This window comes from Ursus americanus, chromosome 1 (genome assembly GCF_024610735.1).
Source record: "Ursus americanus isolate L20-20 chromosome 1, mUrsAme1.1.p, whole genome shotgun sequence".
NCBI classification, from domain to species: domain Eukaryota; kingdom Metazoa; phylum Chordata; class Mammalia; order Carnivora; family Ursidae; genus Ursus; species Ursus americanus.
Window position 1 is genome coordinate 2327487 of NC_142127.1, and position 17584 is coordinate 2345070.

The 17584-nt window shown below is 36.8% G+C and overlaps 1 protein-coding gene across 3 annotated transcripts in view; it reads right to left on the reverse strand.

Moving 5' to 3' along the window:
- UGGT1 (UDP-glucose glycoprotein glucosyltransferase 1) overlaps window positions 1-17584 on the reverse strand; it is a 130771-nt gene that overhangs the window by 37126 nt on the left and 76061 nt on the right. For 2 of the 3 annotated variants that reach the window (XM_045777738.2, XM_045777736.2), the window contains 7 exons: window positions 8631-8751; window positions 6216-6314; window positions 5409-5432; window positions 4797-4891; window positions 2497-2703; window positions 1606-1737; window positions 714-844 (listed from right to left, as the gene is read on the reverse strand). In XM_045777738.2, coding sequence (XP_045633694.1) covers window positions 714-844; window positions 1606-1737; window positions 2497-2703; window positions 4797-4891; window positions 5409-5432; window positions 6216-6314; window positions 8631-8751 — 809 coding nt within the window. The remainder of the gene's footprint in view (window positions 1-713; window positions 845-1605; window positions 1738-2496; window positions 2704-4796; window positions 4892-5408; window positions 5433-6215; window positions 6315-8630; window positions 8752-17584) is intronic. The other variant, XM_045777737.2, reaches the window with a different exon arrangement.

Consider the following 17584-nt stretch of genomic DNA (forward strand, 5'->3'; position numbering starts at 1 on the left):
TTAAATAATTTCATTTTCTTCCACTGGGAAATAACTCATTAAAATACATCAACTATAGGTGGCTTAGTTGGTTAAGCATCTGCCTTCGGCTCAGGTTGTGATACCAGGGTCCCGGGATTGAGTCCCACATCGGGCTCCTTGTTCAGCAGGGAGTCTGCTTCTCCCTCTCCCTCTGCCCCTCCCCCTGCTTGTCCGTTCACTTGCTCTATCAAATAAATACATAAAATATTGAAGAATAAAATAATACATTAGCTAATAACAACACCGAAAGAATTAAAATAAAAATTAAAAACCAACAATAACCAAATCATAACCTTTGGAGGCTGCAAGAGAAACAACTCATTATTCTATACTAGTAAATAAAGGAAAAAAAGCATTTAACCTGACTTTCCTTTCTGGAACAAAATAAAACAGAAAAGGGAAAGTATCTCTTTACAAAAGTATCCCAAGATAATAAAAAACAAAAACAAAAACTCACCCCCCTACTTTTGCATATGTTTGAAATTTTCCACATCGAAAAAAACAAAATGGAAAAACCTAATTCAGATCTTTAAATAAATTAACTTGTTTCAACAGAAGCATAAACAACTGAAAAGCATTATTATATGTTCAAACTGGAAATAAAACACCATGAAATAGGTAGCATGAGGGAAGTTCAACTAACACAGTCCCTATGACATGCACTGATTACTTTCTTCCAAGGCAAAACTTACACATCTTCTTCTACCCGAAGCTGTTGAATATGGGATTTGATTTTCTGTCCTGAAGTTTTTAAGATGATATTTTCTAGGAGGTGGAAATCATCTTGATTAAAGAGTTCACTGTCCTCCAGTGGCCCAATGATCTGTGAAGAAGGGCAGAGTGGTCGGTTTTGGAAAGAAGCCCTCTGAAGTCCTCAGGCTATCTTATAAACCTAATCACTTTAAAGACCCAAGACATGTATACATCTCATAACATCAATGAAAAAGGTGAAAATAAAACCCAAATCAACTCATCCAGTTATTTATTTACTTATCAATTCCTCAACTACAGAGGGTAGACTTGTACACTTCACAATATTTTCCTAGTAAGCAACTCTGAAGTAAAACAAAATAGCAACATAGTTTCATTAATTCTAGCTGAATATTAAAAACAGAACCAAACCAGAGATGCGGTGTAGTGAATGACAGACAGCGGAGATTTCATCCTCAGTGCTAAGAGTTTAAAGTTTGGTATATCCCCCCCAGTCTCACGTCCCTGGCTGCAGATATGTATGAAATAGTCTAAGCCTACACCAATGAAGTTGACCAGAGACTACACAACTATGAACACAGGGGATGAATACTTCATGTATCAAAGCCTTATCAACTTATTCTGAGAAACTACACTCTCACTGCCACTGTACATGTGGCAGGATATAATTACACAGCAGGAAGGTTTTACACAAGGATGCTTGTGTCAAAAGCAAACCTCCTTTGAAATAAGGATGCAGAAATTATCATCAGCTCTGCATAAGCCCCAATCCCCTTTGACTCTGAAGAGTTTACTAGCTTTGGAAGAGAACACTGCCAACACTGTTCACTGATCTAATTTGAGGTCAAGTTTGTCTCAGGACAAAATCCTCACCCTTCCATTGCTGATCACTGCCCTCTGTCCCTTCTTCAGCTTCAGAACATCCCTGCAGTACATGGCATGAGACAAAATGAAATCCATTTTGGAAGACTCAAAGACCTCTTTAAAAAGACTGAAATCCATGCCCTAGGAAAGTAATTGTTATTAAGGAAAAGTAATTGTTATTAAGCAAGCCATAAAAATGAATAATCATAATGAATAAATCATAAAATACTTTTAACGGAAAGTCAGTACTAATTTTAAGAATTAACATTATGATGTCTCAATTCTCCACTCCTATTTTCTCCCACCCTCCCACTTATCAAGTAATGCTTATTTCCTGCTCCTATTCTTTTATGTGATTGCTCAACTGGCAAATTATTCTTCATTATATCTTTATTCTGCATTTTAAAATCTTGCTAATTTCTAGAGCCTTTTTTCTAACTGAAACATCAAGTATACTCATCATTTTATAAGAATTTTAAATCTATTAAATAGTCCAAAAGATAGTAACTTATATAATGAATACAGGTGGGCTTATATCAGAACACATCAAGAACACATAAGCCTCTAACTCATAAGAAACTTCAATCAGTTTTTTGCTCTATAAATAAAAAAAATATTGCCTGTCTTTTAAAAACTATACAAAACAAATGACTTTGTGCTTACAACATAAACTTATATGGGTCATATCTTAAAACTTTATTTGAACATAATAAAAGTGGTAAGGGGAATGTGGCAGAATTGTTATTTCTTGGCAAGATTCTTCCAAACGAAGAAAATCCTCTGAAACTCAGTACTAAAATCACAAATCCCAATCATGAACAAGACACATCAGACCATGGGAATGAACTTCTGTGGAAAGTCACAGAACAAGGCAGCCCCATGCAACACACAGAGACTTACCCCGACAGAGAACCCCCCAATGTCAGCTCCTGCAGCCAGGGCCTCTGCAGTCTCCTCCTTGGCCATTTTTGTGATGAAATTCTTAGCAGAGTTGGAGGTCTGTGTTTGAAGAGCTGCCCAGATTGCTCTGGAGATCTGAGTGTTCTCATAACTTATATCTTCACTAGGATTATTGATCATGCTTATTCTAACATTGTTACTGGATTTCTATTTACAAAATGGGAAATAAGAGTTATATGGTAGATGTTTTGAACTTAAAAAGTGGCATTAACATCATCATATTCCATTAAGTAGCAAATACAACCTCTCTTCAAAGTCTTCAGTTCTCTTCTGTATACAGAATAAAATTAAAATGCTATAGCCAGGCTTTCAAACCCCTACATGAACTGGTCCCCAGTCTACCTTTCCAACTTCATTTCTTACCATCCCTGTATATATAGCTCCATTACAGATCATCAGAGTCCTGTATTCCCCAACACCTTTTTTTATTATTTTAACACACTCCATGCTTCGAGTTGGCATGCAAATCCCAAGTACATTCCATCTTTTCTCCCCTCGGTCCCAACCAATCTTCAGGCTTCTATTCAAATACTTCTTTGTTCACATGGGCTTTCCAGATTCCTTGCAAAAAATTAATCTCTGCCTGGGTGGCTCAGTGAGTTAAGCGTCTGCTTGGGCTCAGGTCATGATCCTAGGGTCCAGGATTGAGACCCACATCCGGCTCCTTGCTTCAGCAGGGAGCCTGTCTCTCTCTCTGACTGCTGCTCCCCCTGCTTGTACGCTCTGTCTCTCACAAATAAAGTCTTTTTAAAAAATTAATCTCCCCCTGAGTAAAAAGATAAGAATCCATGTTGCATAAGTTATCTGGGACCCATAAAACCTTGTGTCATGAACATAAGCAACAAAAATTCATACTAATGTGTATCTAAAGATTCATACAGAAATAGTCATAGCTGCATTCCTCAGAATAGCCCCTAACTAGAAAAAAACGCCACTGTCCATCAAAAAGATTCAACAAAGCTTTATAACTTTGTGGTACAGCCATACAATAGCACAATGAAAAAGAACTAATAACTACTGCTACTTGTAATATCGTGGATAAATCTCAAAAATGTTGAGTAAAGAAAGCAAACATAAACAAATATGGGGGGGGGATGATGGAGACACAAGCGAATCTGACAATTCTGTTTCTTGACCTGGGTGGTAGTCACCTGGGTGTTCCCTTTATGACACTATGTATCCAATGATTTGTGCACTTCTTTTGATTCTATATTTTACTTCAATTAAAATATTTTTTAAAAAATTTTAATTCTCAGGGCACTATCCAAGTGCCATCGGTTAAGCTTCTGACTCTTGGTTTCCGCGAAGGCCATAATCTCAGGGTGTGAAATCAAGCCACGAACAGGGCTCCACTCTCAGCATGGAGTCTGCTTGAGATTCTCTCAACCTCTCCCCCTGCCCCTCCCGCTGTGCTCTCCCTCTAAAATAATTTAAGAAAAAAAATTTTCAATTCTCCCTTCTTGCTCTCCCACTCTACCACCACTTGAGCATTTATAAATTTGAGTTAGAATCTTACGTATGTATCTACTGTCCTTCATTCTGATTTAACTTTGAAATGGCCACACCATCGGGTCTACTCCCCTAGACAATAAAGGCACTTAGCATGTTAGTGAAGTTGAAATCACCTTGATATTTTAGTACTTCAGTAATCTTCCTTGGGACCCAGGGTGGCAAGGGGACATGGGAAGGGTGTGAAATCTGGATGAAGAGTCAGTCTGAAACTGCTCAGGAAAAGGCACTGTAACAGCTCATTCTCTGACAATGACATTCTCTAGAGGAGTCCACTTCTTCCCAACCATTCACAACTGCCATTCGCTCAAGTTCTACGACTTATGTGCTATGTGTATTTCAGACCATCCACATGTGCATCTCTCTGTGCGCCTAGATCTGCTTCTATTATATGAACACTAAGGTGTCTGCACAGTATTTCCCCATTTAGACCTCCTTCAGTGAAAAGGACCTGCCTCCCCCCATGCAATATACAGCATGATCTTTGCAGCATCTCTGCAGCAAGAACATGAAGAGTCACGCAATAAAAACTTGTCTATGATAAGGATCTCATTATTTTTTTTTCTCTAGAAGAATGTATACCCTTCAGTGAAGTCAGAACACTGCAGTCTCCTCTCTTTTCTCACTATTGGGATAAACAATGCTCCTTTCCATCAACCATGAAAAAAGCAGGACTCCCACTTCACACCCAGAACAGTAACAGCACACACAATGGAGGTGTAGATACTTGCCTGATGTTTAATAGCATCATACAGTAACTGTCTTCCAGAAGGGCTATCAAAATCCCCAACAATCCAAAAAGTCACAGGCCTAATGAAAGAATCATCTGTAGAAAAACAAAAACAACACACTGAGTCGCAGGGAAAAAAGCACATTCTATATTTCAATGTTGTTATTAAGCCAAATAATTTCTGAAAACCATGCAAAAAATAAGAAAATGACAAGTTTAATAAAGATACAAAGCAAAAGTAGCAAAACTTCTACACTAGAATGAAAGCAGGGTAAACTTCCCTGTGGCTTAATTACAAACTAGGAACATGCATTTATTAATTCTATTATGGTTTAGGCAACTGTTAGCATATACAATGGAAAAAAGCCTTTGAACATGTGGGTAACATATCAGTCTTTAATCACATTAATTTGTAACTTTCTGAAATAGAATTCTTTGCAAACGTTTATACAATTTATACAAATTTTATCTGCATGTGATAAATTATCTACTGTTACCCACAGGTTCCAGAAACGTCACAATAAAGTGTCAATAAATTCTGAATCACAAGATTGCCTGAAACCACATAAGATAATTAAGAAAAGAAACTGAACATTCTGAGGTTTAAAGTTACCATAGATTTCCTTGGAGGACATTCCTAGACAAAGGTAAAGGAAAAAGAGTAGAAGAAAATGTCATTGCTATAACTGATGCCTGCTGTAAGAGTCAAAATTTTAAATAAACCTAATATGATCAATCTTCTCTCTGCTCTGCAGTCCCCTTAGGGGTATAGCACTGTTCCAGGGCCCCTCGGAACCAATTCCTTGAGGAACCAAATGGAGCAATAGCTTTTATTTACACAGATCTGGGAAGGCAGAAATTCTCCCTAGGACAAGACTACGGCGTGGATAAAAATAGCTGCCTTAAATGACAGTCAGTGCTCTGAAAGGATAGTAAGTATGACCAGAGGGGGAAAGCATCTGTCTGCCATTAAAATGACATAATCTCACATAATATTAGCCTAAATAACTGACCCCATATTAAAAATCAGTTTTAAAATGTGCACAAGGATTCCTAGAACCAAGTTTATCTTATAACCCCTAAAAAAATTAACTCAGTGTTGTCCCGGAAGAGGCAAGTCAAACCAATTTTCAATTCATTAACCCATGTTTACATCATAAATGTTTTCACATTTTGAATCATGAAAAAAATTTTTCATTTCACCTTAATATCTAATATAAATTTATAAGAATAACATCTGAATTTTCAAAAACTCCACTTCATAAAGAATTGAATTTTAAAGGTATTTTCTTGATTCAAATCATTATAAGAAATAATAAATGAAATCTCTTTCTAGCAGACACTGAAGATTGAATTATTTCTACAAATACTAAAAAAAGACAAAAAAAGTTGAATCCAAGATAAGCCTAAAATGGATTACCTTTCTTGGTCAGATAGTTCATACTATTGGCAATAGCGGCAGTCTTGCCTTGGGAATCCAAAACAGTAAATCTAGCATAGTCATCCACAAAAAAGTTATCTGGAAGAGAAAATTGAAATAGATTTATAATTAACATGCCTAAATTCAATCTAACGTTAATATTCAACTGATAATCTGATTTGTCCATAATATGAGATTTATAAAAATGCGTGCGTGAAACCTATTGTTTCATGTTTATTGAACAATTAGTGTCTTCAAGCAATGCTCTTACCATTCATTTCCCCTTGAGTTACTTTTGCTAAAATCCCAGTTTCATCAAGTCATTCCTTTGATCTAAACTACCCAGTAATTTCTTCCCACCTATAATATGGTCTTCATCCTGTATCAGAAACCCTCTATCTCTAAGAATCTCCCCAGTCTTATGCCTTATTCACTCCAACACAAATGCCCCTCTTCTATCACCATCCTCCACACATAGATGGATTACCCACCCCTCCCTCTATGTCTGTCCACCCACTCACCCACTTATCCTTTCACTCAACAGACCATACCAAGGATTTACTATCCTTTCAGTCAATATTCCAGTAAAAGGAGAGAAATGGTAAATAATACAGACACAGCTCATGACATCATGTAGAGGAGGGGAGAAAGCACCAAAAGTCTTAAAGCCTTAAAACACAGTATCCTTCTAAGAAGGTCCCAGGACAGTGAAGGCCAAGAGCAGTGTAGGTAACAATGGAGCTATGACTCCTTGGTGAGAAGGATGCCAACTGCTCCTCCACAGACAGCTCCAAAATGTTCACCAGGCAAACTGCATTTTTGCCACTGTGAACTAGCATTATTTCACAGCTGATCACTTCAACATTCAGTAGAGAAAGATATCCGGAAACACAGAACTATTGTTGTGCTCCTTATTCATGAATACTCCAAAGAGAACTCTTTGTAGTTTAATTGACAATGATGGAAACAACAAAAACTTGGGACAAAACTCCTAATACTGCTTGACTTGCTCTATTAAAACTTCTGGTAAAAAGCTAAAACCTAACTATGAAGAAACAGTTTATGTCACTTTCTGACTACTTCCTTTTTTAAACATAAGCAGAGATGTACATCTTTCTCTGTCTAAAAGAAAGGGAATTCAGTTTCAAGTAGATTAGAGACAGGTGCCATAAAGTAACAACTACACCTAGAGCTCTGTGTGCATCACATCCCACCACAACAGCAAATGCCCTTGGCCTGTATTTCTCTGTTACACTATCTTTTCTCGCCCAGTGAGACTTCTGCAAGTGACCAGAACCAGCTGGTTGCTGGAATGGCCTTCAGAGCCACAAGGAAAGACATAAGGAACAAACTGCATCTGGGCTTCACACAGCGACCCCTGCAAAGGTATTCTTGCGAAACAACATAAACACCCACCACCTGAGGATTAGGTAAGCCAACTGTGGACTATCCATACAAGAAAATATTAATCAGCCATAAAAAGGCAAAAAAGTACTGGGACATGTTACAACATGGATAAAACTTCAAAAACATTATGCTAAGTGAAAGAAGCTAGTCACAGAAAACTCCTAATTATGCGAAATACCCAGTAGAAAACTTCCTTAGAAACAGAAACTAGATCAGCAGTTGTGGAGAGGTAGGAAAAGGGGAAATGGAGAGTAGCTACCAATGGGTACATGGTCTCTTTTAGGGGGGGTGATATATGTTCTACAATTAAACAATGATGATTAGACAACTTTGAGAATACACCAAAAATTGTGCACTTTAAAATGTATAAGATTTCAAAAGACTGAGTTTTATGGCATGTACACTTTATCTCAGTGAAGGTTTATTTTTTAGATAGGCATTCCTAGCCTCTCAGAGTAAAACCACCTGAGGTGTTTGTCCACATCACTGCTACCTGATTCCAGAACAAGGATGAAGAAAAGACAGCTGTTTAACAGCTTTATGACTGTAAGAAAGTCAACAACACAGATGTAGTCTCATCACCTAAGGCTTAAACAGCTAGCGTTTAAAAGACAATGGAGGGGTGCCTGGGTGGCTCAGTCAGTTAAGCATCCTACTCTTGATTTCACTCAAGTCATGATCTCAGGGTTGTGAGAAGTTCTGCACTGTGTGTGGAGCTTGCTTAAGATTCTCTCTCTCCCACCCACCCATCCTCCCTCTCTAAAAAAAAAAAAGACAATGGATATTTTTCAAAGTTGACAAGGATTTATACAGGAAGAATTTCTCTCTTTTTGGAGAAAACTCTTGTGAATTTAGAGGCTCATGGTATGAACTAAAAGTGAAATGAATTAAAACATAAAATTGTGTCACAATCTTGGGTTATCTTCTAAACACTGCAATCCAAAAGATGCAAAGATTCTGAAACACAAATGAAAAAACGCCCAAAGTTGTTCCTGAAATGTTCCTTACTGGTTGCTGTTAAATCCAGGTATTCTCGCTCAGATGTCAAAATCCTAGAATTGATTCGTGGTACAACATTTGGCTGATTCATGATATACTCTACCACATCCTGATCATGGGACAGTTCACCCTAAAAGAAAAAAATTTAACAGGGTGGAAACGGGATAAGAGTTAAACGAATTAGAACAATAATTTATTAGGAACTAAAAAGTCATTAACTTTGCAATCAATAGTTTCTTATGTATTGGTAACACTTAAAAAGAGAAGCTTAAACATTATAGGTCCCTATCATTGCCAAGCACAGCTTGACATTTATGTATGTAAATTATCTTTAACTCTTTCAACAACACGAAGCAGCTGTTATTGACATACATTTTAAAGATGGAAGCTGAGGTACAGAAAGGTTATGTAACTTACTCAAAGTTACAGAGCTAAGGAGATTCGAGTATGAAATGCAAAGCCAAGTTTATGTGGTCTCTCCACACACTACTGTGCTTCCCCAGAAATAAGGAAGCTCTACAAATTAGGTAAGAGTTACCATAACCAAAAATCCATCCTGAGAGCTGCTCATAGTCTCTCTCTAAAGGAAAAAGCCAAATGCCTTCTCTTAAGCACTTGATGTATTTTACAATAAAAATCACTCCAAGGGGCATCTGGGTGGCACAGTTGGTTGAGCACCTGACTCTTGGTTTTGGCTCAGATCATGATCTCAGGATGGTGAGATCAAGCCCCAGGTCAGGCTCCATGCTAAGCATGGAGTCTGCTTAAGACTCTCTCTCCCTCTACCCCTCTCCATTCCTGCACACTCTCTCTTTCAAATAAATAAAACTTAAAAAACAAAAATCACCCCAAGCTTTTTTCAATCTCAGGCATCAAAGTACTGCTACATTTCCAGAGTCAAAATTATATTTCAGCGAGGAGAAATCATTTCTCATTTTTTCTTCCCTTTCATACCTCTTTTTTTTAATAATAATTTCTTATTATGTTATGTTAGTCACCATACAGTACATCCTTAGTTTTTGATGTAGTGTTCCATGATTCATTGTTTGTGTATAACAGCCAGTGCTCCATGTAATACGTGCCCTCCTTACTACCCATCACTGGCCTATCCCAATCCTCCACCCCCCTCCCCTCTGAAGCCCTCAGTTTGTTTCCCACCATCCACAGTCTCTCATGGTTCATTCCCCCTTCTGTTTCCTCCCCCTTCATTCTTCCCTTCCTTCTCCTACCGATCTCCCTGCTATTTCTTATGTTCCATAAATGAGTGAAACCATATGATAATTGTCTTTCTCTGCTTCACTTATTTCACTTAGCATAATCTCCTCCAGTCCCATCCCTGTTGCTGCAAATGTTGGGTAATCGTTCTGCTGCAAATGTTGGGTAATCATTCTTTCTGATGGCTGAGTAATATTCCATTGTATATATGGACCACATCTTAGATATATAGAAATATTTGTAGTTCACGAAGGTGATCTCAAAGCCAAATGTATATGGCTATGGAAATTTGCAAGTTCTTCACACTCAAAATATTTCATATAAAACCATATTTTAAAGCAATTTTCAAGGGAGATACAGATGTAAATCAAATATACACAGTCAAGTCTAAGAAACTTGAATTAGCCATCTTCTGTGGCTACTTATCCCGCGAGATAGAGAACTCATATGCAAATTCTCAAACTAGAAATTAATAATGAGCATATGAATCAACCATACAATTCAAAAGACTACAAAGTTCCTAGATGACTTAGTATAGATGTACACCCATGTATGTAACTTTGGTCTCTATGATAAATCTGAACTGATTCCACCTAGGAGCCTAACTAGCTCAGGGAGGGTAATTTGGCAACACCTATCAAAATTTTAAATGTACATACCTTTTAATGCAGCCCATCTACACACACACACACACACACACACACACACACACACACTAGTTGTTCTCGAAAGAGAAGATGAGTGACAAGGGAACAGGAGTGAATGGGTGAAAGTTTCTCTACATTTATACCTCTATACACATTTGAATTTCACACCATCTGCATATCAAACCTTTTTACAGTGACTCTAGTTCAAAGTTTTAAATGTACATTACCCTCTGACAAAACAATTCCAACAACTGGTATTTCTCAAAAAAAAAAATAAGGTACAAAGATATACATGTGAGAGTATTCTTTACAGCACTATTTGTAACAGTGAAATTCTACAAGCAATGTCTAACACATTAAGGGATAAAATAAATGATTTTTCATTCTTAAAAAGAAAAAACTATGCAGCAATCTAAAAGCACTGACAAGGAGTTATATGTTCAGAAACACAAAGCAAAGATACATTCAATTAGAAAGATAAGCTAACAAATACATATGTAAGTATATACTTCTGTATACATGGGGGCACAAAGAGCTTATTTCTCTAAGGATTCTGATGAAGGGAAGAACTCTCATTTTTACTTTAGACACTTTAATATTCTCCCAATTTAGTGTTTTTTAAATATGTATAGGAGCACATATGACTTTTGTCATACTATTTCAAATAAAACTTTCTTTAGCTAAACCAAACCAAACTTCTCACTGGCAATATAAGTAGAAACAGAGGAAAACTAGCATTCAAAGGGAGTGTATTTAAAAATGATCATTTTAAACAACAGATATCTGAAAAACAGAGAAACTCTTCTGAATTTTTACATCCAACAGTGTTGAAAAAGAAATGCTTTAAATGGATGCTGGAAAACAAAAATGTTTGAATTATCTTTTATCTTTTCATTAATATCACTTGAACAAGGAAAATAATTATCATTTCTTCTAAACTATTCTTAACTTTGGAAAATAAGCCATACTCATTCAAATAAAAATTATATTTTCACATTTATTCCAGTAGCTGCATGAAGAACAAATTCCCTAACAAAACTACCTTATTCATGTGGGAGCATGCAATAGAATTTAGCCAACACTTTTTCTGTTTTGAGGTTTTGTTTTTGGGGGTTTTTTTGTTTCATTTTTTGGGGTTTTTTTGCTTTTTTTGTATAAACGCTTTAACAATCAGCCTGATAAGTAGCTTTTAAAGATTTTTTTTTTTGGTCTTTTCAACAAGTGGTGCTGGGAAAACTGAATATCCGCATGCAAAAGAATGAAGTGGGACCCTTACATATACCACACAGAAAACTTAACTCAAAATAGATCAAAGGCATAAATATAAGAGCTATAACTATAAAATTCTTGAAAGAAAACATTGGGGAAAATCTTCATGGCATTGGATTTCACAATGATTTCTCAGATATGACACCAAAATCACAGTCAACAAAAGAAAAAACAGATAAGTTGGACTTCATCAAAATTCAGAACTTCTGTGCATCAAAGGACACTATCAAAAAAGTGAAAAGAGAACCAACAGAATGGAAGAAAGTATTTGCAAAACATGTCTGATAAGGGACAAATATCCAAAATACAAAAGGAAGTCTACACTTCAACAAAAACAAAAAAGAGCCTAATTCAAAAAGGGGTAAAAGACTTGAATAGACATTTCTCCAAAGAAGATAAACAAACAGCCAATTAAATACATGAAAAGATGCTCAGTCTCATTAGTCCTTAAGGAAATGCAAATAAAATAGAATGGACAAAGAAGATGTGGTGTATATATATATATATATATATATATATATATATATATATACACACACACACAATGGAATATTACGCAGCCATCAAAAAAATGAAATCCTGCCATTTCAATGACGCGGATGGAACTAGAGGGTATTATGCCAAGCAAAACAAGTCAATCAGAGAAAGATAATTATCACATGATCTCACTGATATGTGGAATTTAAAAAACATAGGGGAAGAGAGGAAAAAATGACACAAGATGAAACCAGAGAGGGAGACAAACCATAAGAGACTCTTAATCATAGGAAACAAACTGAGGGTTACTGGAGTGGAGGCAGGTGGGGGGAGGGGGTAACTGGGTGACAGACATTTGGGAAGTTATGTGTTGTAACAAATGAGAACTGGGTATTATATAAGACTGATGAATCACAGACCTGTACCCCTGAAATAAATAATACATTATATGTGAATAAAAAAAAAACACAACAGTATACCACTTCACACCAACTAGAATAGTCATCATCAAAAAAAGAGAAACTAAACAACTATTAAAGAGGATGTGGAGAAATGAGATTTTTGTATATTTGGTGATAGGAATGTAAAATGGTATGGCTGCTTTAAAAAATAATTTGGTAGTTCCTCAAAATGTTGAAAGACAGAATTACCATACAATCCAGCAATTCCACTAGATATATATCCAAAAATATTGAAAGCAAAGAGTTGAACAGATATTTGTACACCAATGTTCATAGCAGCATTCACAATAACCAAAAGGTGGAAAAAACCCAAACACCCAACACATGAATGGATAAATAAAATGTGGTATATGCATATAATTCAACTCTAATAGGAAGGAAATTCTGATACATGCTACAACACATACGAACCTTAAAATAAGCAAGACACAAAAATGACAAATACTCTATGATGCCACCTAGAATAGGCAAACTCATAACACAAAAAGCAGAAGAGTGGTTACCAGTGGCTGATGAGAGCCAGCAATGAAGTGTTACTGTTTAGTGGGTAAACAGTTGCTGTTTGAGATGATAAAAATGTTTTAGAGGTAGTGGTAAAAGTTGCACAACTCTGTATATACCTAATGTGTCTATGCAGAATTTAAAATGGTTCAAGTGGTAAAATTTTGTTTTGTATATTTTATTACAATAAAAATACTGTATTTGAGAGTGCCATTCAGCAGAAACAACTGAGTGAAGATCTCTGGAAAGCTTCTCCTCAAAAACAAAACAAAACAAAACAAAACAAAAAAACCACCAAGGACACTAGGAAAAAATTGTGAAACTTTTTCAAAACTCTGGAAATTAACCAAAGGCCAAATGACTTTCATTCAAAAAAAAAAATAGCTGGATCTTGGTAGGAAAATAATCTTCGTGACTCTTTCACTTGCCCTATTACTATCTATCTCTCCCCAGCTACACAGGAGTCTTGAAAACCAACAGCCCTGAAATAAATGTAGAAACCAGCAGACTAGGAATATTCCCAGGTGCTCTCTCCAGTTGAGCTGACATACTCAGTGACAACAACTTTTTCCTGGGTATCTTTGTCAAAAAGAATCAGGAGCAATTGTTTAATGTCTGCCGCTCAAAGTAGTGACAACAGTTGGGCTAACATGAAATGGCAAAAACATAAAAGGAAAAGCTGGGGAATGCGATGTCCATAAAGGGTTTTTAAAAGCTCTCACATATTCCTCGGAACCTCAAAGGCCACATGGACAGTGCCCAGGTTTGGGTGCATGCCCATAAAAAAAAGTCCTAATGCTCTCGCTGCTGACTAACCTGAAACTCTGTTCAAGCAAGAACAGGAGGCTATGGCAAAGTTGTAAACTGCCAGGTGAGTGCTGAAGGCATGCCCCAACACGTACACAAACACTCTTGGGAAAAAATTGGAGACTTTCTTGGGCTTATACATTTAAGAAAATCTGTTTATTCATTAGCTGACCAATAAGCTAACAAGCAGAGACTTAAGAGGCTATACAGGACAAAGAATACAGACTTTAAAGAATTAGCATTGAAAGTCACTGAACAAACAAGCACTACAACAATAAACCCTGGTAGGGCTAAGACTCTGATTTCTACAAGTCTCACATTATATTAGCCAAAATGTCCAGTTATCAACAAAAATTTTAAAAACATGCAAAAAAAATTAATGTATGGCCCATACTAAGGAAAAGAACACTTAACACATATTGTTGTTGTTGTTATTTTATAATAATTTTTTATTATGTTATGTTAGTCACCATACAGTATATCCTTAGTTTTTGATGTAAAGTTCCATGATTCATTATTTGCATGTAATACCCAGTGCACCATGCAATACGTGCCTTCCTTAATACCCATCACCAGCCTATCCCAATCCCCCATCCCCCTCCCTCTGAAGCCCTAAGTTTGTTTCCCAGAGTCCACAGTCTCTCATGGTTCATTCCCCCTTCTGTTTACCCCCCTTCATTCTTCCCTTCCTTCTCCTACCGATCTTCCTATTTCTTATGTTCCATAAATGAGTACTGTTTCTAAAATAGCCCAAGCAGTGGACTTACTCCACAAAGACTTTAAATCAGCTCTTTTAAATATACTCAAAAAACAAAAGGAAACCCTGTCTAGCAAACTAAAGGAACTTTGAGACTTAGGTCTCACCAAACAGACTGTATCAATAAAGAGAAAGAAATTATAGAAAAAAAACAAATAGAAAAAGCAGTTAAAAATACAATAACTGAAATTAAATATTTGCTAAGAGGACTCAATAGCAGATTTTAGCTATTAGCTAATACTAGCTAGAACTAAGTTAACTAGTAAATAGCTAATTTACTGCTACTAGCAGTAAAACAAAACAAAACAAAACAAAAAAAACCCTCTGAATTTAAAGATACATTAACTGAGATTATCCAATGTCAGGAAAAGAAAGAGACTTGTGGGGATACTACAGAGTATCAATATATGCATCTATGCAGGAGAGGAAAGGAAGAGAGAGAGTGTGTAATTAAGAATTTGGCTGGTGCCCTCATTAAAGTAATTTCTTAATCCTGGAGTTTTCTGAGTGATAGGAGAGGCATCTTTGTTATTCATGGGGGGGATTACACGTAATAGTTTATACTAATGAGGTGACTCAAGGTGGGCCTTTAGACAGTTTATGCTAATGAGACAACTCAGAGAGGGCTGCCCAAGCCAGAAAGACAACCATGTGGTTAGATGGTTGGGGTTTTGAGCAGCATAGTTATCAGTCTGATCTCTGGAAACAGGAAGAGGGGCTAGAGACTGAATTCAATCATGTAACCGATGATTCTATCAATTATGGCTAAATAGGAAGCCCCAGTAAAAATTCTTACACCAAAACTTGGCTGAGCTTCCTTGGTTGGCAATACCCCACGTGCTATCACACACCAATGAGCAGAAAAGGCAATGTTATCCTTACTTCACAGGGAGAAGATAACAGAATCTTTATGTTTGGAACCTTTCCAAACCTTGCCCTATGCACCTCACCTTTGGGCTGGTTCACATTTGCATTATTTTATTATCATAACACAAATTTTAAGCATAGCACTATCCTGAACTCTGTAAGCTATTCTAGCAAATTACCAAAACTGAGGAGGGTATTAAGTGCCCCTCATTTTTAGCCAGTTCATACTAAGTGAGGGTGATCTGGGGACCTCCAAACTTGTGGCTAGTGTCTGAAATGAAGGCAACCTTGTAGGAAATTATGTCCTTAAACTGTCACATTTGGCCTAACTCTGAGTAGTTTGGTGTCATTACAGGCAGAAAGACTATGAGAAAAAATGATTGGAAGGAAAGCTCCTAATTTTCATATTTAACAAATGTAATGTACTCCATGTAGGAAAATTCATAGCTCCACACCTAGACAAATTAATGAAATGTCCAAAATGAAACACAAATAAAAGACCCTGAAAACAGGAACAAGAAGAGATTCCTAACAGACTGGATCCTCAATAAGATTAACAGCTAGTTTCTCAAGAGAACCTACAGAGATCAAATGGCAATGGAATGGCCGATTAAAAGTGCTAAAAGGAAAAGATCATCAACCAAGAATTCCATATCCAAGCAAACTATCACTTAAAAGTGAAGGGTAAATGAACATGAAACTTTCTCCAGATAGACCACATACTGCATCACGAATCAGTTCTCAACCAAAAGACTAAGATTATTCCCTGCGTATTCTCACACCACAATGCACTGAAACTGGAACTCAATCACAAAAAAGATTTGGAAGAAATTCAAACATTTAGAAGCTAAATATCACCCTGCTTAAGAATGTTTGGGTAAGGGGCGCCTGGGTAGCGCAGTCGTTAAGCGTCTGCCTTCGGCTCAGGGCGTGATCCTAGTGTTCCGGGATCGAGTCCCACATCGGGCTCCTCGGCTGGGAGCCTGCTTCTCCCTCTCCCACTCCCCCTGCTTGTGTTCCCTCTTTCGCTGGCTGTCTCTCTGTCACATAACTAAATAAAATCTTTGGGAAAAAAAAAAAAGAATGTTTGGGTAAACCACGGAATCAAAGAAGTTACACAATTCATGGAAACCAATGAGAATGAAAACACATCAGTCCAAAACCCATAGGATACTGTAAAGGTGGTCCTAAGGGGGAAATACACAGCCATCCAAGTCTCACTCAAAAAAAACAGAAAAATCCCAAATACACAAACTAACTTTACATATTAAAGAACTAGAGAAAGATCAATAAATAAAGCCTAAGCCAAGCAGTAGAAGAGAAATAATTAAGATTAGAGCAGAGATCAATGAATTAGAAACCAGAAATACAGCAGAGCAGATCAACGAAACTAGAAGCCGGTTCTTTGAAAAAATTAATAAGATCAATAAACCACTGGCCAGGATTATCCAAGAGAAAAGAGAAAGGACACAAATTAATAAAATTATGAATGAAAGGGGAGAGATCACGACTAACACCAAGGAAAGAGAAACAATTATTAGAAATTATTATCAACAACTATATGCTAACAAATTAAGCAACCTGGAAGAAATGGATGCCTTCCTGAAACCTGATAAACTACCAAGACTGGAATAGGAAGAAACTGACAATCTGAACAGACCAATAACCAGTAATGAAATTGAAGCAGTGATAGAAAACCTCCCAAAAACAAGAGTCCAGGGTCTGATGGATTCCCAGGGGAATCAACCAAACATTCAAAGAAAAAATAATACCTATTCTCCTGAAGCTGTTTCAAAAAATAGAAAGAGAAGGAAAACTTCCAAACTCATTCTATGAGGCCAGCATTACCCTGATCCCAAAACCAGGCAAAGACCCCATCAAAAAGGAGAATTACAGACCAATATCCCTAATGAATATGGATGCCAAAATTCTCAACAAGATCCTAGCTAACAGGATCCAATA